At 39.6% G+C, this 19,933-nt stretch overlaps 1 protein-coding gene across 7 annotated transcripts in view; it reads left to right on the forward strand.

The window, feature by feature from the left end:
• Positions 1-19,933, forward strand: part of ATP8B (ATPase phospholipid transporting 8B) — a 634,707-nt gene that overhangs the window by 585,521 nt on the left and 29,253 nt on the right. For all 7 annotated transcript variants that reach the window (XM_069823802.1, XM_069823803.1, XM_069823800.1 and 4 more), the window contains one exon: positions 7,393-7,532. In XM_069823802.1, coding sequence (XP_069679903.1) covers positions 7,393-7,532 — 140 coding nt within the window. The remainder of the gene's footprint in view (positions 1-7,392; positions 7,533-19,933) is intronic.

Here is a 19,933-nt window from a genome sequence, read left to right on the forward strand (position 1 = left end):
TTTAAATGTTAAAAATTACATTATCATCATATATACACACAGTATAACTTCATTAATGCGCTCGTCAAGGGACTACGGTCTTAAAGTGTTATAAGTGGGACAGCGCTACAGACGGGAAATGATTTATGAAATGGGGAAAACAATTTAGACACCACTTCATATGAAACATAGTATATTTTGTATCAGTTACAGTGCAAAATTCAAATAGGAGCTCATTTCATATGAAAAAATCTTTGATTGTTATTTGCTGTGTGTTTGTGCTACTATTATGTATATTTTTTATGTGGTTCAATAGTAACTACAGATAAATTCACTTGATACACCGCTAGCAGCAACACTAATGTAATTTTCCACTTATAAGCAGAGATTTCCGCTTTGCTGTTTTGGATTATTAAACTTATTTCACACTCCATAGAATTCAAAGGATGACTAAATTTTACAGAAAGGACAGAAATATATTCACAGGGAGACTTTTGAGTGTTAAAATATTTTCATACAAAAGAATTTACTGGTAAATACAACTTCTGAACAGTGCTGACCAGAGGTTTTTTTCAGGTAGAGGTTGAAATTTCTTTCTTGCAGTCCAATGACTCTCGGTACAGTCACAGCAACATATTTTTTCATCATGCTTTTAAAGCATTATAAGTTTCGCAATTCATATGGAATTTTGTTACTTATTTCCGATTCGAAAAAAGTGCTACAAGCGGGATTTGGAAGTGTTACAAGAGGGTAAAATTATGCAGGCCTATATATGGAGTCCACCACTGTGGAGTAACGGTTAGCATGCCTGACCATAAAATGAGCAGACCTGGGTTCAAATCCTGGCTGAGACAAGTTACCTGGTTGAGGTTTTTCCGGAGTTTTCCCTTAACCTAATAAGAGCAAATACAGGGTAACTTTCGGCATTGGATCCTGAATTCATTTTGTCGGCATTATTACTTCATCATATTCAGACACTGTATAACCATAGCAGTTGAAAAAGCGTCGTAAAATAATCAATTAAAAAATATATATATGGAATGTCCAGGGACCGTATAAAAAGAGTGTAATGAACGGGTGGCATTATAAGTAAAAGCATATTAACGAGGTTTATATATACAGTGCTTTTTTTCTGATGTAATGTGCGGCACCTTTGAATGTCTTAAAGTTGGATGAGAAGAAGGTTAAAAATGAGAAAATTCCCGTGCAGTGTACAGTAATCATCTCCCCGACTCTATAATATATTCTACACAGAATTCCACTAGCTTTTTCTGTTAAAAATATATGCTGTGCTTTCCACCATGAAGATTATATTTTCTTTCATCTCTCATATATCCCAAACACGGTCATGCAAAAATAATCTATGCCACTGCGTGGAATTTACTAAAGTAAAAAACTGCACTGTATTCGAACTACTAATTTCACTAGAATACTCTTTCATCATTTCATTCACAAGTAATTCTGGAATAATAACACTGCATAATAATTTTATTCACGCTTGCCAACATTTTATATTTTCACAGAAATTCATGGCATTACTTTAACAAATAGCACAACTACTTTTTATATAAAGTAAATTTACACGCATGAAAACAATTTCACTCTTAGTGACTAATTTTAATATGATATATTAACAAAATGAGTCGGTTTGTAAATATTGAAACTATCATAAAAGTTTCATATCTCATGAACTCTCAAAATTTGTGAATCATATTTTAAATTGTTTCATTCTAGTTTTTAAGTCTCCATTCTAGAATTGTACTACTTGCTCAAGATGTCATTGGATTCAATTGTTTAATATTTTCGGTATGAATTTAGTATTTGGAGAACAGTTTGCTTACTTTTGAGTTCTTGAATATTTTAATGTACTTCTGTTAGGTACTATTTTAAAGTTTTCACAGTCTTCTGACATGAAGTTGTATTTGATAGAAGCAATGCACAATAAAAATTGAGGTCCACATACACTAGTACCAGTATTAGCAAAAAGAAAGTTATGATGTTGCATTGCTAATTATATTTTCAGTCGACTAGGAATTGAATCATTTCAGTAGCTGCATACTGGATATAATATTTCTGGGATTTAATGTTTTTGACATCATCTCTCGTATTAATACACGTGAAATTTTCATTTTGAGATTCATTATTTTCATTATTGAAATCATTGTTATCAGTTTATCTTATTGTGGAAGAAGATTTAAGTATGTAGTCATTTATCACAATATAGTAAAGCCGTGATAAAAAAAATTCGTACTTAATTTCCTATCCTATAAAATAAAATGTTTCTTTTCTCTTGTATCTGACCCAATATAGCGTATGTTAAAATTTCTCCTCTAATAGGATCCAGAATAAAATATAATAAAACAGTAAGTAATGCTAACACTAACTCCACTAATTCAAAATTTATTATTATTTGAAATATTCTTTAAATAACAAAAGTTCTTTAGATTAAAATGCTGGGACGTAATAAGTCTAGACATTTAAGAGATATTGGTATAGTAAGAGAGGTGCAAAAGCTATATCTTCCGACAAGGTGTTAGTACATTTTTCCATGAAAAATCTATCCCGATGCTGTATAGTGATAAACTACTGTTACTTCAAAGAGACAACTGTTCATCAGGCATTCTTTCCATGAACTCTTATGTACTTCAGTTTATTCAGATTTTCTTAAAATAACAGATTAATACTTACTGTATAAGATACCGTATATTTTGAAGAAGTATCTTCTGTTCACATGCTTCCTTTAATTTATCTTCTATTGATGAAGACGTGAAATAAAAATTATTTATGATTAATTAATTAAAAGGTTAAATAACAATTAATAACCATTTATTTGTGGATCATTCACGTTTGTTAAGCACTATTACCATACCAAATCTGTCTTCGATTAAGATGAACAGCAACGAAATTTCCTTCAGTGAATCTGTATAAATCTGGATAAAAGTTTAAATTGGAACATTCAAGTTGCAGAAACTTGCAAAAAAAGTATTCTCACTAATCCACTCGTTTAGGCAATTGAAGAACATTCTACCCTTTTCCATGAAAAAGATATTAGTGCAAATACTCGTGATGTCCCACTTCGATTACTGTGATATTCTGTTTACTGACTTAAGCGTTACTCTGGTGCAGAGACTGCAACGTGTTCATAATATGTGCATACATTTCGTCTGCAATATTCGCCGGGCTGATTGCGTAACACCATCCTTCGAAATGTTGTCCTGGTTCCGTCTAGAAGATCGTAGAAAAATCCACTGTCTTTCCCTCCTCTTTCATATATTGCATTCTCCACTCCTGTCTATCTTGTGTCTCGTTTTCAAAATTTATCCACCCACCATAATCTAGACACACGATCACAACAGTCCTCAATATTATCCATTTCCTCCCACCGAACATCCTCATATTCATCTTCTTTCACTGTGGCTGTTCCTCGACTTTGGAATTCCCTACCGAGTAATGTCGAAGACTGTTAGACGTCAAACCAATTTAAGAATAGGCTAACGAAATATTTTTCAAACAATTCCCGTTAACAATAATACCGGTAGTTGTTTCAAGTTTCTCAATGTTCAGTGGTTATTATTGCAGGATAAATATTTAAATTCTCATAATTATTACTATTATTATTATTATTATTATTATTATTATTATTATTATTATTATTGTTGTTGTTGTTGTTGTTATTATTATTATCATTACTATTTTTATCAGTGTTTATTATTGTCTCACTAACATTACTTATCAAACTTTCATTATTTACTTTTACTTTTATTATTCACTTTCATTTTTTATGATCTAGATATTAATGTAATCACTACTGTAAGTCAATTGTATTCAATCAGAATTAGAGTCTGGCCAGGCGGAGGCCTACTGGCAGGGCTGGGCAAAATACTGACATACAAATACAAAATACTTCAAATAATTGTATTTGAAACACAAATACAAAATACTTTTAAAAAATTAACCAAAATACATTTGTATTTCAAATACTCAAAATACATTTGTATTTCAAATACTCAAAATACATTTGTATTTCAAATACTCGATACAATATATAGGCCTAAAGAAATAAGAATATTACTGAAAATCTAAAATATTATATTAACATTATTTTTACCTCGAAGTTTTATATAAACACTGTAACTGAAGATTCTTCCTTTTCCCAGTCAGCAATGAAATTATGCTACATATGAATAATTACTGCTTCCTTTCAAAACAACCAGTTCCTCAAATAGTTCATCAGATAAGGATCTCCTTGCTTGTGAATGAATAAATCCTGCAAAACAGAAAAGTCTTCCTACAGGCGCAGATGAACACAAACTTGTATTATATTTATAAAAGCTTGTTTCACTGTTGGGTAATTCTCTAGAGTGCACAGAGTTGTCCCTTTGCCATTGAAGAATTGTATGAGCTCATACTCCACAGCAGACAAGTTCTTTTCTTTTTGCTTTTCAAAGTCTGTTTTACTTGAATTGAAAACATATAAATTGTTTTCGTCTTCATCGTCTGAACTGACCAAAGATGTAGCAGACAACTGCTCAGCTGATTTCACACACATATTCTGTGTCCTCTTCTTATCATTTGGTGAGGCATTGTCAGGTAGCCATCTCATCTTCAATGATGGGTGGAGCAAGCTGCCAAAATAGCTCAATTTGCTTCTGGGATCAGATCAAAGATCACTTTAAATCTTGATGAAAGTAAACTGATTAGGATTGAAGTTACTTGGAATAGATGGCGTAGATTACTAGGTAACAGAATATGTAATCTGTTTTTAAGGGAAATTAATGTGGACAAAAGTTGGCTGTAATAGCACGTCTTCTCATTTTGCATTAAATTAAGGGCTACGGCACTGGGTTTCAGAACTGCACAATATTCTTCAAGGTACTGAAACTCAACATCTTTGAAGGTTGGCAATCCCAGTTTTTTCACATTTTAAATTTTTAAATTTATATATCTTCTCACCATTCGTGAGCTGCCACAAGGGACAAAGAATACTTAACCATAGAAATTTTTACAAGTTCATGAAAAACCATTGATTTTTGTTTTAACAATGAAATTCCTACAAGTACATAACTGCAAATAATTTTTTTTTTTTGAGATTAGTGAAAATATACCTATTTTTAGAAAGGTAAGTGTTACAAAAAAGTAAAGAATGCTACTGAACTTAGTTTGATTTCGAATATAGGTGATTCTTCAGGAGAGCAATTGATCCTTTCAATGCAGCTAAGGTTACAATCGGAATAATAGATGTAGGTATTCCAAGCCTCTTAAACACATCTTTCATGAAGAGAGTAGCGGGACCTCTTGCTCCAACCAGAAGTCCGATTAACACTCAAGGAGTTTTTGGATTTTCTTGAACATAAATCTCAAGCATTAGAAACAATAAAGGGTACGACTTCGATACCTGAATATAGAGTAATGTTAGATAGAGGAAAGCAAGCGAGTAAAGCAACACCAGCAGAGGTTATTTCGATACATTTGGAGCTCATCAGAGACTTGACAACAGAAGCATTTCTCGCCGCCTTACGACGATTCACAGCTAGACTTAGGTTAGGTAGCAGTAGTATACCAAATGTAAAGTCCTGGTAGCTCGTCTTGTTGAATAAAACACACGTGGACTGTAGAATAATGTGCTTTATTGTCCTTGATGTTCTAGCCGCAACAGTTCACCATCATCATGTTTGTAGACGCAATATCGCAATATTCGGAAGAATAGTTCAGCTCCTATCAGTAGATCAATCTTCCCTGGTTTGTTGAAAGTAGGATGTGCTAGTTTCATTCCAGATGGGATATGTTCCTTCTTGTATTTTACGTAGACTGCAGGCATCTTCCCCCGTGATCTTAGAAATCACTGAGAACTTTGTATCAGCTGTGAACTTTCCATCTGTTGATGATAACTGAGTATACACCGAATGCGTAGTTTTCAATGGTGTTCCATTTATTCCTTGTATAGGAATAACCCATACTGTTTATATCATGTTAGAATTGCAATATTTGAGAGATTGAGTCATAAAGAGAATTCAGTCGAGTTGGGCAAGGAAACTTTAATGAATATTTCAAGACATCTGATATAATTTCTGAGTATTTGAGTCTCCTAGACGCATTCCATAATGCTGAACATGTAGCAAGTGTTGGGTGATGGATCCTTGATGCTGTTGGAGATTTCTTCATGGCATTAAGGAAATCAGTTGTGGCAAGAAAACTAAGTGTATGGCTAACACATCTGAAATGGGTAGGCAAATAAGACAAAAGTTCATTCTTCAAATCCAAATCCAAAACTTGAAGAACAAAGTATTTTGAGTATTTGAAATACAAAATACATCAATTTTATGTACCAGTATTTAAATACAAAATACAAAATACTTTCGAAAATCCTTACAAATTACAAAATACAAAATACAAAATACAAATGTATTTCAAATACGTATTTCAAATACTGCCCAGCTTTAGCTCTGCCAGATGAAATAAATTATTATTATTATTATTATTATTATTATTATTATTATTATTATTATTATTATTATTATTATTATTATTATTATTATTATTTATTATTACAGTTATTTAAAATCTGATTAATGAGAATATTATACCACAGTTATTCTCTCCATATTCAGACATCTTTCTTAGTCGACAAAATTGAGTACTAATATGTTTTTCTTCTGTTTCTTTCTGTAATGTATTTATAAGATATAATTTACAGTCACCAGAAGTAAATAATATAGGATTAGTTGAAAATGGAATTGTTCCTATTTTAAGATTTTTTGTACATGGTTGACATTTTCGTGCAAGACATTGATGCTGCTCTGTTGGTAAACTGATCAGACTAATACTGTATACAACCATGACAAGTGTGGACATTAAAATAATATTCAACTGGGGGTGTGATTGCTGATCTAGTTTATATAATTTTCCGTACATTACTTCTCGTAATATTCATATAATTCTTGAAATATATTTTACTACTTTGATATCAATGGTAGCAAAATGACTTATTTTTATTTGCAAATGAACAAGTACATTTTTACATACCTAAATGCTAATAATATTATAATTCAATTATTGACAATCATGAGCAAAAATCTTTACAGACTGTTCTTGTTCTCATTATATTTTTTTATACAAAATTTCTTATGCGATAAAGTGAAATCAAGGATAGTAGTGCTGTTCTTAAAGTAAAAATTCGAGTTAGGAATTACTCAAGTCAGCATATTCGTTTTAGAACAAAACTTGGTAGGTTGGCGGCAGGAAAGTTTCTTTTTTAATATTTATTTGCTAACCTTGCTAAATGAAGTATTCTCCAGTCCAAAGTAGCATTAATTGTGAAACTTTACTCTAAACACAGTATATATTACTATTCATCGTGCCATTGACCATTTGGAATTTTACGTTTACATATTCAGACGAACTTATATTTTACAGTGAGTCTGAATACCAGCGTGGCCTCAGCATAGAAGAATCAGATACCAGTGGAGGATTTGCCATTGTCATTAATGGCCACTCTCTTGTCCATGCATTACACCCACAAATGGAAAAATTGTTCCTTGAGGTATCTAGCCAATGTAAGTATTGCGACAATTCGTAACCCATGAAAGTTTGTATTTTTATTATTGTTAATTAAATTGTCTTTTTATATCTCTTGAGACAGCAAACGAGTTACACTTTATTTATAATTGAGTGATCTGTCACCACAAAAAATTCGAGTTGTACATTAAATTGATTCTTATACTATTTACATTATTTGCAGTATTCGATGGCATATGGAGTGAGAAAAAAAGTGTTCTACCAAATTGCATGTAAATTGCTCATTGAACAGACAGACTAGCCTCTACTTCAGACACTTTTTCACGCACAAAATCCACTTGTGATGAGCACTTCAGACCAGCATATTTTAAAACAATGTGTTTATTGAACCTTAAAGTTTAAGTTTCATGGTTCCATAAAAAAATTATGGTTTTTTACAGCATGCTACATTGAGTTTTTTTTTTTTATAGCAAAAGAAGTGGAACAAATGGTCTAATTTTCAGAGGGAACGTAGTTTGGAATGTGAAGAATTCTTATAGGACGTCAGTCGAGTCGACTTGAAAACATATTAGAACATAGGTAAAAATTGGAAAAAATTGATCGGTGAAGATAACCTAAAAGTGATTATTTAACACGTAAAATAAAAAGGTAGAACATTTCAAAATATAATGCGAAACGTACATTTCACATCACTTAGTATATGGAAGGCATACAAAAAGCCTAAGCTAACATAACCTGCCACAGATTCGTATATAGCCTGCAAGACATACGAAAAGCCTAAACTATCCTAACCTGTTACAGATTCCTGCATTGGAGAACTTAGCAAAATTCAAGTTGGAAGTTTCAGTGTTACATGCTATAGAAAAGCCAAAATATTATATAATACATGTACCATGACATTATGTTCAACAATTTTCACGTTCTTTATAATATTATTCGCTTCCATCTCTGAGGTGAAACTGTGTTTGCTTAGTCTGATTTTTGTTCCCTGATCTTAGGCAGGCAACTGCCCATATCATAAAATCAGTTTGCTTTCAGACTTGGCTTCATTGACTCTATCTAACTTACTGAATATTTTGTGTTTATATATCTCTGAAGTTTTCACGTGTTTATAATTGGTCCTAATACAAAAAAAAAAAAAAAAATTATTCAAGGACAACGTAGATACCGTAATTTATAGTGCATAGAGCTTTTTTAATGGAATTTATCATCTGCAGAAAAATATGCAACTGTTCATTTTTCCAACGACTCTACTGCTGATACATGCTGTGTGATGTGCGTACTGTTTCGAGAATTTACAAGAAAGCAAGTACTATGTACAAGGAAAAAAAAAAAGTTCTCCAGGAAAATATCAGAATAAATCGATAAGAGTAACATTGTTAGATGATTTTTTGAAAAATGTTTTGCGTCGGATTATTTATTTTTTTATTCATTCATTCATGTATGTATTTGTTTATTATTTTTATTCATTCATTCAATTTTGAACCTGGTCATAATGGATTAGATGCAATCGTTCATTCAGTCTTGAACCGGTCATGATTATTTTATATCATGAGGAAGAAAAGTATTCATGCAAAGAATCCAACTCGCACTAAGAAAGACAGTGGTTCTCTTTCATGTATACTGTATATGAGATTTTTAAAGGCATTGGTTTTGTGTAATAAGATGATAATAGTCGGAAATTTCTAATGGAAAAAAATGATATTGTTGATGCTCGAATTAAATTTCTAAGGGAAGTTCATACCAGTAACTTATGATTCTGGAATGAACGTATAGTTTGCTATTTAGATGAAACATGGTCATAATGACATGCAGTATCCAAAAAAACTGGTTTTACTCTTGAAAGCATGATTCTGGAATGAACATATAGTTTGCTGTTTATATGAAACATGGTCATAATGACATGCAGTATCCAAAAAAACTGGTTTTACTCTTGAAAGCAAATGTCGCGAAATTCGAACTACCATTCTGAAATGAATTCTGAGAGCTTTAAAGTTTGGTTCAGAAAGAGATCTCTGAATTTATCTAGAGGAAGGATTAATAATGTTATATGGATAAAGCTAGTTGCCATTCTGTGCAGGTAAAAAGTCTCTTAGCACAAATTTCCGGAAGAATGAAATTACAGCATGGTTATTCAAGAATAAAGTAGAATTTCATCGCACAGAAACTATTTCCGAATTACTGCAGTGATTTGTATCAAAAGAATTAATGAAAACGAAATAATGCAGTGTGTACTGAGTAGTTGTATCAAATAAAAATCATGAAAATTTGTATGGACTGGACCAAATAGCAGTAAGCATGGGCCATCTTATAGTGCATTTACTTCCTTATCATTGCAAATATATTCATATTGAGATGATCTGAGCTAAAGTAAAATTCGAACAATACTTTTCATGTAGCGGACATTAAAAGAATAAATGAATGAGTCCTCGATAGTGTTATAGAAAAATTGCATTTAAGTGAAATAACCACATCATTAGTATCAACGTAATATTATAGCTGGTCTCAACACACCAGTGTGAACTCCTGTAACTCTTTTTCGGATTTTAATGTACAGACCTCTGCGAACACCATTTTGTGTATGTCTACGTGAAATACTACAACAGTGTGCTCAGTACCAAATACCAACGAATAATCCATCTAGTACTGTATAGGTTCAATTGTCTTGAATATTTCATCATCCATATTGAAATTGTTAAAGATATGAAATTATAGAGGTGCATAGTAACGTCACAGTAAAGTTAAGGTGTAATGCTACAAGCTGGAAGATGGTAGATTCAATTCCTGATGAGCTAATGGATTTATTTCCTTGATATAATCCTATGGGGTGCACTATGACACTAGGATTTACTCAGCTTCTCTAACAGAAATGAGTATCACGGATATTTCCTTGGAGGTAAAGGCAGCATGCACATAGGACCGACATTCTTACTGTCATTAGTGCCTATTGTCTGTACAGATGGGAGCTTTAACCTCGTGCCACCCTGTGGGCCTTGAGATGTGGATGACTTTACTTTATTTTATGGAATTATAAATAATGCCAGTGAAAGGGTCTTCAATGACATTGTATTTCAGTTATATTTCACAAAAAAATAGTCAGTTATAAGATAATAAGACTAAATATGCTGACCGGCAAAAAAAAGTGGAACACTTATAATAAATAGGAACAAAAGAATTTTTGAGATGTTTAACCTTTAGGAGCCGTGCGTCCATTATAGTTACCAGCTAGTATTATGGTCATGACGTGATATGTTATAAATTGTATGTTATATATATATATAAAATACGTTGATATTCTTTAATTTTATATAACATTAAGGACATTGCACTTGATTAAAACAATTTAAAATTTTTTCTTTGTAATTTTTTTTTTCTTAAAAAAGGAGCAAAATCATTTCAACTGCAGTCAACTGAAACCCCGTCAGCTTCCATGCATACCATTACACCGATTGCTTTACATGTGCCCTTCCCATCCTTTACCACAGGCTCAATTTTCTGCAGTGGCCAGGACGCAAACCTGCGATTTTAGGCGTGATATGCTGGCCAGACATATCTTTTGCGCCTTAAACCACTCAGCTAATGAAGCCAACAGGAATTTACCCGATTGTGCAGGTATACGAACCTGGGTAAGGGTTAGCCATTTGCGTGCAATATGGCATAAGTCTTTCGGTTTCTAAGGGTTAACACATTAGAACATCTCTCTGAACTGTTTGTGAAAAGAAATTGAGGATATGACCATCTTTAGGGCAGTTTATTGTACCCTAATCTCCGAAGTACTTATCTTCATGATTTTATTGAGGGTACCGCAATAAAAGCAAGAGGGATGAAGTTACAGGAGAATGGAGAAAGTTACACAACACAGAACTGCACGCATTGTATTCTTCACCTTACATAATTAGGAACATCAAATCCAAACGTTTGAGATGGGCAGGACATGTAGCACATATGGGTGAATCCAGAAATGCATATAGAGTGGTATTTGGGAGGTCGGAGGGAAAAAAAAAACCTTTGGGGAGGCCGAGACGTAGGTGGGAGGATAATTAAAATGGATTTGAGGGAGGTGGGATATGATTGTAGAGACTGGATTAATCTTGCTCAGGATAGGGACTGATGATGGGCTTATGTGAGGGCGGCAATGAACCTCCAAGTTCCTTAAAAGTAAATAAGTAAGTAAGCGCAATAAAAGCTTTTAAGGTTTACAACCTTATGATACCCTTATTGATAATCTATGGATATCGGGAAACATTTTGAATGATTCATTAAAGTTTTAGTCAGTCATGTGCTGTTGTGAGTAAAACATGCCTCTTAGCTGTGAAGATGTCACAAGGGCATTTGCTTTGGTGGAGGATGGACGCAGCCTTTGTTATGTAGTTCAGGTCATTGGAACATCATTCAGTAGCATTCACCGTGCAATGCAACGCTATAGGGAACTTCGAACATACGACAGGAGATGGGGATTAGGCTGTAGGAGGAGCACAAGTGCCAGATTTCTCACCCTGCAAGTTCTGTATGATCGCCATACCACAGCAGTACAGGCAAGAAATTGACTGGAAAATGTCAGGAATGTGAGAGTGAATGAGTGGACAGTGAGAAGGAGGTTTGCAGAAGCTAATCTTCTGTCCAGAAGACCTGCATATGGACCCCAACTCTAGCCGCAGCACAGAGAAGCGTGCCTTCGTTTCACAAAAGCAGCACCAGGGATGGACTCCAGAGCAGTGGGCCTTTGTCCTCTTCACTGATGAGAGCTGCTTTAACCTGAGATCTGCAGATGGACGACAAATGGTGTGCTTTCTTCTTGAGGACTCTGTTTGGGGGTGGCTCAGTAATGGTGTGGGCTGGCATCAGTAATGTGGCCCACATTGAGCTCATGTTCGTCAATCGCAGAACCCTCAATGTACAAAGTAGAGATGAGCATGGGCAGACTGTGGTCCTCCAACCGACTAACTGTACATCAGTAAGACCGCCAAGCCTACCCGCGATCCCCATGAACTCTTGGTTCAGTGTAGGTGCTTGATGCAATGAACTCTAGCCCACTGAGCCCGAGACCGCTGGCCCACGGAGCCCACGTAGGTCTGCCTGGAGACCGTAGTGATTCTGTCCTCTTTCATCGATTGATCTATTACTATTTACTTATATAATATTAACCATTCTTCTTGCAAATAATGCATTACAACACAATATTTCTTTACTTTATGCATAATATAGCATATTTCTGTAAATAATCTGATTCTTTACTCTTATTATTTTGAAAATAACAGTATTACCACACTAAACTTGTTCATATTCGAATGAAAAGTAAAATGTAGAAAAAAAACTCTTATTTTATACAACATTACATCAATCCTTCAATACAGAGTTAACAAATAAATGAAATGACAATTTTCTGATACTACCACCATTCATTCTCATTATTAATTGGATAATAACATATATTCATTGTTCCCAGATGTGTCATCCACATGTGTTCCGTCAATTATCTTTCGTCTACACTAATCTTTCCTCCATTGTACGTATATCTTTCTCCACTCCCTTTTCATCCACCTGTACTGTTCATCCACAAGGATTTTTAGTTCATAGGATATCACGATCGTAGAAAAAAAATAATAATAATGTTATTATTATTCCATGTTAAGTATATTCGTCTCTTCGTCAAAAGATTTACCTATAGTTATTAATGTTCTCTTTCTCCTTGTGGTTCTACCAAATACAATTTAATTTTGTAACTTATGATTCTCAAATATCAGGTTAATGTTGTTATGTTTACAATATTGTGACAGCGACGTGAGATTCGAACTCACGACCAGTAGAAGGAAGTGCTAAGTCGGCCGTGTTTTGGGTGGGTTGCGCGCGCATCTGCTCCCTGTGGCATGTGCTGTGGAGAGAAGACGGAAAAGAGCGATCGCAGTGGAGAGGAGAGGGGTCCAGATTGTTCGAGTGCTTTCTCTGGAGTGCTATCTGGACGCGCGTCGAAATATCGAGAACTCGTACTTTCCAGAAACTGTGGTGTGAGTATAAATTACGCACACGAGTGAACTTGGGACAGTTTATTCAGTAAGCCAGCCTTGTGTAGCAGTGAAGCCAGCTTTGAGACCAGAGTGCGACTTGAGTTGTGTCCGTAACTGTGGAGCCTGAAGCCCGGAATTCGAGTGCAGTGGACCGCAGTTGGGGGATCTGAGTTCGAAGTTCAGCGGATCGTCTCTGAAGGTCTGTGGTTCGAGATTCTGTGAACGCGAGTGACTGAGCTAGAAGAACTAGCCGAGACAAACGAGCTGTGAACTGAGAACTGACCATTCTGTGTTGTAAATAGTGCTTTGTAAATATTAGTTAAGATTAACAGTTCATTGTTGTTCGTAATAGACCAAGTAAATTGTCATTGTCGTCTGTGGAGTGCACTAACGAATACTGTGTTACTGTGTGGAGAGCAAATCCTATTGTTGAGTTGAAATAAATTTACACTGGTGTCAGAATCGGGACATTATCGACAATGGAGAACCTACAGCAGATCCTGGAAGCTATCGCGGAAATAAAAGCAGAAATGAAAGACGAAATGAATAAGCACATCAGTGAGTTGAAGAACGATATAAGTGAAGTGAAAACGGAGATGAAAAGTGACATAAGTGAAGTGAAAGATGACGTTACTACGCAAATTGAAAGCGTTTCGGCCCACGTAGATGGAATTGTCGCCATCGTGAAAGACGAACTTAAGGCCGATTTGGATAAACTAAACCAGAATTTTACAACTATAAACGAGACAGTAGCCGAGTTGAGACAGGATGTAGACCATTTTGACGGCAAAATTCGCGCTCTCGAACGTCGTCAAGAGGAAACGAGTGTGCTGATGGACCAACATGCTGTAGAAAATAAGCACATCCTCGCGTTGGTGGATCTCTAGGCTAGAGAACAGAAACAGATAATTGCCGAGGAAGTTCAACGGGCCGTGGAAAGATCGACGACAGAATTGAGGACCTCATGTAGTGGCCATGTGGAACCATCGCCCTCAGCCAGACATTGCAACGTCAAGACGCCGAAGTTCGACGGTACGACGTCTTGGGCGATATTTCGTCGCCAGTTCGAGGGCATCGCAAAGCACAATGGGTGGACGCCAGCAGAGAAAACCACTCAGCTCCTGGCCACGCTTCAGGGACAGGCGTCGGAGATTCTTCACAGCGTTCCAGAAGATGGGACAGCCGCTGAGATAATGGCGGCCCTGGATGGACGTTATGTGACCATCAACTTGCGGCAGCATTCAGGACCCAACTGAAAACGAGGGTCCAACAGTCAGGCGAGTCCCTACAAGAATTTGCGATGGCGGTGGAACAACTTGCCCATAAGGCCCTCAGGGGCCTACCACCTAACTTCATCGCTGGAGAGGCGGCCTACACCTTCGGCAGCGGAGTTCGATACCTTGAAATCAGACAACAGCTACTCCTGGCAGAGCATCGTACCATCAACGCAGCTCTGGCGGCGGCCCTCAGGATGGAGGCAGCAAAGTTGACGGCGAATGTCTTGACGTCGCACCGGATTAGGAGCGTCGCAGCAGCCGACGTCGAGGAGCGTCAACCGAAATCACCCGAGCGACGAAGACGAGGAGTGCCCACCTGCTGGTCCTGTGGCGAACCTGGACACCTGAGGAGGGACTGTGACCGATCTGGTCACAAACAGGAAAACTAAAAGGGGCCGATGCGATGAGGGGCACGTCGGCGCCGTCATCACCATCCCCTCGGCTGATCTTGAAGATGGTTAACAGAAGATGCGACGATGGGCTGATTGCTGACGGATGGATAAGAGGCCGCCCATGCAGAGTACTGGTAGACACTGGGGCGTCGCTCACCATCGCCAGACCGGAAGTTGTGCGTGGCCTACCTGGGAGGACACCGCTGCGCTGATATGAGCTACGTACTGCCTCAGGCGAGAGCCTGCCCATCCAGGAAGAGGTTTTCCTGGATTTGACCTTGGGAAAGAGGAGACTGGAGATGTGGGTGTTCGTCGCCAACATCACTGAAGACGTCATCCTGGGACTCGACGCCATGCGGATCTTCGATGCAACGGTGGACGTCCGGCGCCGTATCCTCCGTTTTGGTCAGGATGAAATGTTCCTGAGGGACGTCGAAGACCAACCCATGGCTAGCAGACTCACCTTGGAGAATCATGTGACAAACCCAGCAGGCTGCGAGATGGTGGTGACGGCAAGACTGGATGGACAGCGTAAGAGAAACCTGCTCCTCGATTCGCAGACAACTCTGATAGATGGTGTGTATGTGGCCAGATCCCTACTCCCGAAGCAGAACGTGGTACCGGTGAGGGTCCTGAATGTCACCAATCGGGACAAGGAGGTGCCTAGTGGAACTGTACTAGGTAGCACCGAGCCGGTGGTGTCTGTGACGTCTCTAGCAGATAACGAGGAGTATCACCGACCACGTCCAGATCTAGACCCATCACTGAAAGAGCTGGCTCGAGAATTGTCGGAGAATTTAAGCAAAGGAGAAAGAAGACAAGTCCACTATCTACTGACAGAATTTCAAGACGTGTTCAGTCTGTCTGAAAACGACTACGGGAGAACGGAGAAAGTTCAGCACCGCATCGACACCAGAAATGCTCGCCCAATCAGACAACCTCTCGACGCGTCCCTCTAGCTAAACAGAGGAAGATTGACAGCCAACTAGAGGGCATGAAAGCAAGAGGGGTCATCGAGGAATTCGACAGCCCTTGGTTATCACCTGTGGTGCTGGTGAAGAAGAAGAATGGGGACCTGCATTTCTGCGTGGACTACAGAAGACTGAATGACGTCAACACGAAGGACTGCTTTCCGCTTCCACGAATTGACGCCACTTTGGACACCCTGGCCGGAGCAGAGTGGTTCTCGACGCTGGATCTCAAGTCAGGATACTGGCAGGTGGCGCTACATCCTGAGGACAAGGAGAAAACGGCGTTCTCTACAGGCCAGGGACTATGGCAGTTCACCGTTATGCCATTCGGCCTCTGCAACGCCCTGGCTACATTCCAGAGGCTAATGCAGTCCGTAATGAGGGGCCTGACATACGACACCTGTTTGCTGTACCTTGATGACGTCATCGTGGTCGGCAAGACATTCGGTGAACAACTGTCGAACCTGAGGAAAGTGTTCGAGAGACTGCGACAAGCCAGGCTGAAGTTGAACCCAAAGAAATGTCATCTGTTCCAGAAGAAGGTCAGCTACCTGGGGCACGTAGTAGGGACCAACGGAGTGGCCACGGACCCGGAGAAGCTACAAGCCGTCAGAGGATGGCCGTGACCGAGGGACAAACAGGAGTTGCGCCGCTTTCTCGGCCTCTGCACTTATTACAGAAGGTTCGTAGCTGGGTACGCCAACATCGCTGAGCCTCTAACCCAGCTGACCGAGGAGAAACGACAATTCCAGTGGACGGACGAGGCGGAGTCATCCTTCCAGTCGCTGAAAGAGGCGCTCTGCACTGCTCCTGTACTGGGATATCCCATCCCCGGAAGGAAGTTCACGCTCGACATGGACGCTAGCAACGTAGGCATCGGCGGAGTACTCTCTCAGGAACAGGATGGGCAAGAGAGGGTGATTGCCTACTTCAGCCGAACACTATCCAAGGCTGAGAGAAACTACTGTGTGACGCGTAGAGAACTTCTTGCCATTGTGGAAGCCCTGAAGCATTTTCACAAATATTTGTATGGCCAGGAATTCCATCTGAGGACAGACCATTCTGCACTCACCTGGCTATTGGGCTTCAAGAATCTGGAGGGGCAGACTGCCCGTTGGGTTCAACGTCTGCAAGAGTACAACTTCACCTCTGAACACCGCCAAGGGAAGAAACATTCCAACGCTGATGCCTTATCACGACGCCCGTGCCCGGATGGCTGCAAACACTGCCTGAAAGTAGAAGAGCGAGATGACGCTCACGCAGTCCGAGCAATTGCCGCCCAGCCGAGCCCAGGATGGGATTACGCCGCCATAAGGAGGGAGCAACTGGAGGACCCAAACATTGGACACCTACTGCGTGATGTGGAGTCCGGCCAGAGACCAGTATGGGCCGATATCGCCAACCGTAGCACCACTTACAAGAGCTACTGGGCCTGGTGTGAATCCTTCACTGTCAAGGACGGTATCCTGAAGAGGATTTGGGAGTCGGCCGATGGAAGGACCCGCATAGAACAACTTGTCCTGCCCAAGATCAAGGTGAAGGAAGTGCTGGAGGAGACTCATGCTGGAGTGACTGGAGGCCACCTGGGAGCCAACAAGACGCTGGACAAGTTAAGACAGAGGTTCTACTGGCTACATCAGAGAACCGACACGGAACAATGGTGCCGAAGATACGACACCTGTGCAGCCAGTCGCGGACCAAGGACACGCAGCAGGGGAGCCATGCAGCAATACAACGTGGGAGCTCCTTTTGAAAGGATCGCCATCAACGTTGCTGGACCATTCCCAGTCACGGATCGCGGGAACCGCTACCTGCTAGTCGCCATGGATTACTTCACAAAATGGCCAGAGGTGTACGCGATTCCCAACCAAGAGGCTTCGACGGTGGCCGACACGCTGCTTGACAACTTCATCTGCCGATTCGGGGTGCCCCGGGAATTGCATAGCGATCAGGGGTGCAACTTTGAATCCAACCTGGTGGGAGAATTGCTCGAGCGTCTGGGGGTGCATAAAACCAGGACCACTCCCCTCCACTCACAGTCTGATGGCATGGTGGAACGATACATCAAAACCGTGGAGGAGCACCTGCGGAAGGTGGTGTCCAACCATCAGCGAGACTGGGATGCCAGAGTTCCACTGTTCCTCTTGGCCTACAGAGCTTCGGTCCACGTTACAACAGGGATGATACTGGCAAACATGGTCTTCGGGAGAGAGCTGCGCCTGCCCTGTGATCTGCTGTTTGGCACGCCACCCAGCGCCGACCAGCAAGCAACTGACTATGTGGCAGAACTCACAGAGAAGTTGAATGGAGTCCACCAACTGGCCAGAGAGCACCTTAAGATGGCCAGCGACAGGATGAAAGTGTGCTACGACAGATTAGCCAACTCTGCAGGATTCCAGGAGGGTGACCTGGTGCGGCTGTATCGACCTACCAGGACCAAAGGAAAATCACCAAAGCTGCAGCGTGCCTGGGATGGACCATACCGCGTGGTGACCCAGATCAACGACGTGGTGTACCACATCCAGCGACAACCCCGAGGGAAGATGATGGTGGTGCATCTGGACCGATTAGCAGCCTACCAAGGGACTGCCCGGGACGACCAGCCCTAAGGAGGGAGCAATGTGACAGCAACGTGAGATTCGAACTCACGACCAGCAGAAGGAAGTGCTAAGTCGGCCGTGTTTTGGGTGGGTTGCGCGCGCATCTGCTCCCTGTGGCATGTGCTGCGGAGAGAAGACGGGAAAGAGCGATCGCGGTGGAGAGGAGAGGGGTCCGGATTGTTCGAGTGCTTTCTCTGGAGTGCTATCTGGACGCGCGTCGAAATATCGAGAACTCGTACTTTCCAGAAACTGTGGTGTGAGTATAAATTACGCACACGAGTGAACTTGGGACAGTTTATTCAGTAAGCCAGCCTTGTGTAGCAGTGAAGCCAGCTTTGAGACCAGAGCGCGACTTGAGTTGTGTCCGTAACTGTGGAGCCTGAAGCCCGGAGTTCGAGTGCAGTGGACCGCAGTTGGGGGACCTGAGTTCGAAGTTCAGCGGATCGTCTCTGAAGGTCTGTGGTTCGAGATTCTGTGAACGCGAGTGACTGAGCTAGAAGAACTAGCCGAGACAAACGAGCTGTGAACTGAGAACTGACCATTCTGTGTTGTAAATAGTGCTTTGTAAATATTAGTTAAGATTAACAGTTCATTGTTGTTCGTAATAGTCCAACTAAATTGTCATTGTCGTCTGTGGAGTGCACTAACGAATACTGTGTTACTGTGTGGAGAGCAAATCCTATTGTTGAGTTGAAATAATTTACAATATGTTTGATATCTATGCACAATTTATTCTAGTTATCATTGCTTCAGGATGTAGACTACCTTTCTGACAAGGTATCTGATGTTTACATGTCCTGTGGATAACTGTAGAAACGCCGTTTGTATTTCTGAATGTCCCAGTGTTTGAATGACGTGTTCTAATGATTTTTTTGAAAAAGGAAGTGCCATCCTTCCACATAATTTATTAGTACTCTGCACTCTATTTGTCTCTTGGCCATAGACATTCCAAAGTGCGAGTGAAAATCTTGGAGATAGCCCTTTTCTGCCACTTGCTAGATGGTCAGTTGCATATATTGTTTCAATGTAAGCCAAAAGATCTTGGACATCATCTTCACAACTATCTGCTATTTGGTCTAAATTATCTTTTACATCTTCCAATGAAGTGAGAGGAAGGATCAAAAGGTGACGAAAGCCAATGCAAATTAAATCATTTAGGAAATGTTCTCGAAGTCCAAGATTTACTGTGTGACG

The sequence above is a fragment of the Periplaneta americana genome, chromosome 4 (assembly GCF_040183065.1).
Source record: "Periplaneta americana isolate PAMFEO1 chromosome 4, P.americana_PAMFEO1_priV1, whole genome shotgun sequence".
Taxonomy (NCBI): domain Eukaryota; kingdom Metazoa; phylum Arthropoda; class Insecta; order Blattodea; family Blattidae; genus Periplaneta; species Periplaneta americana.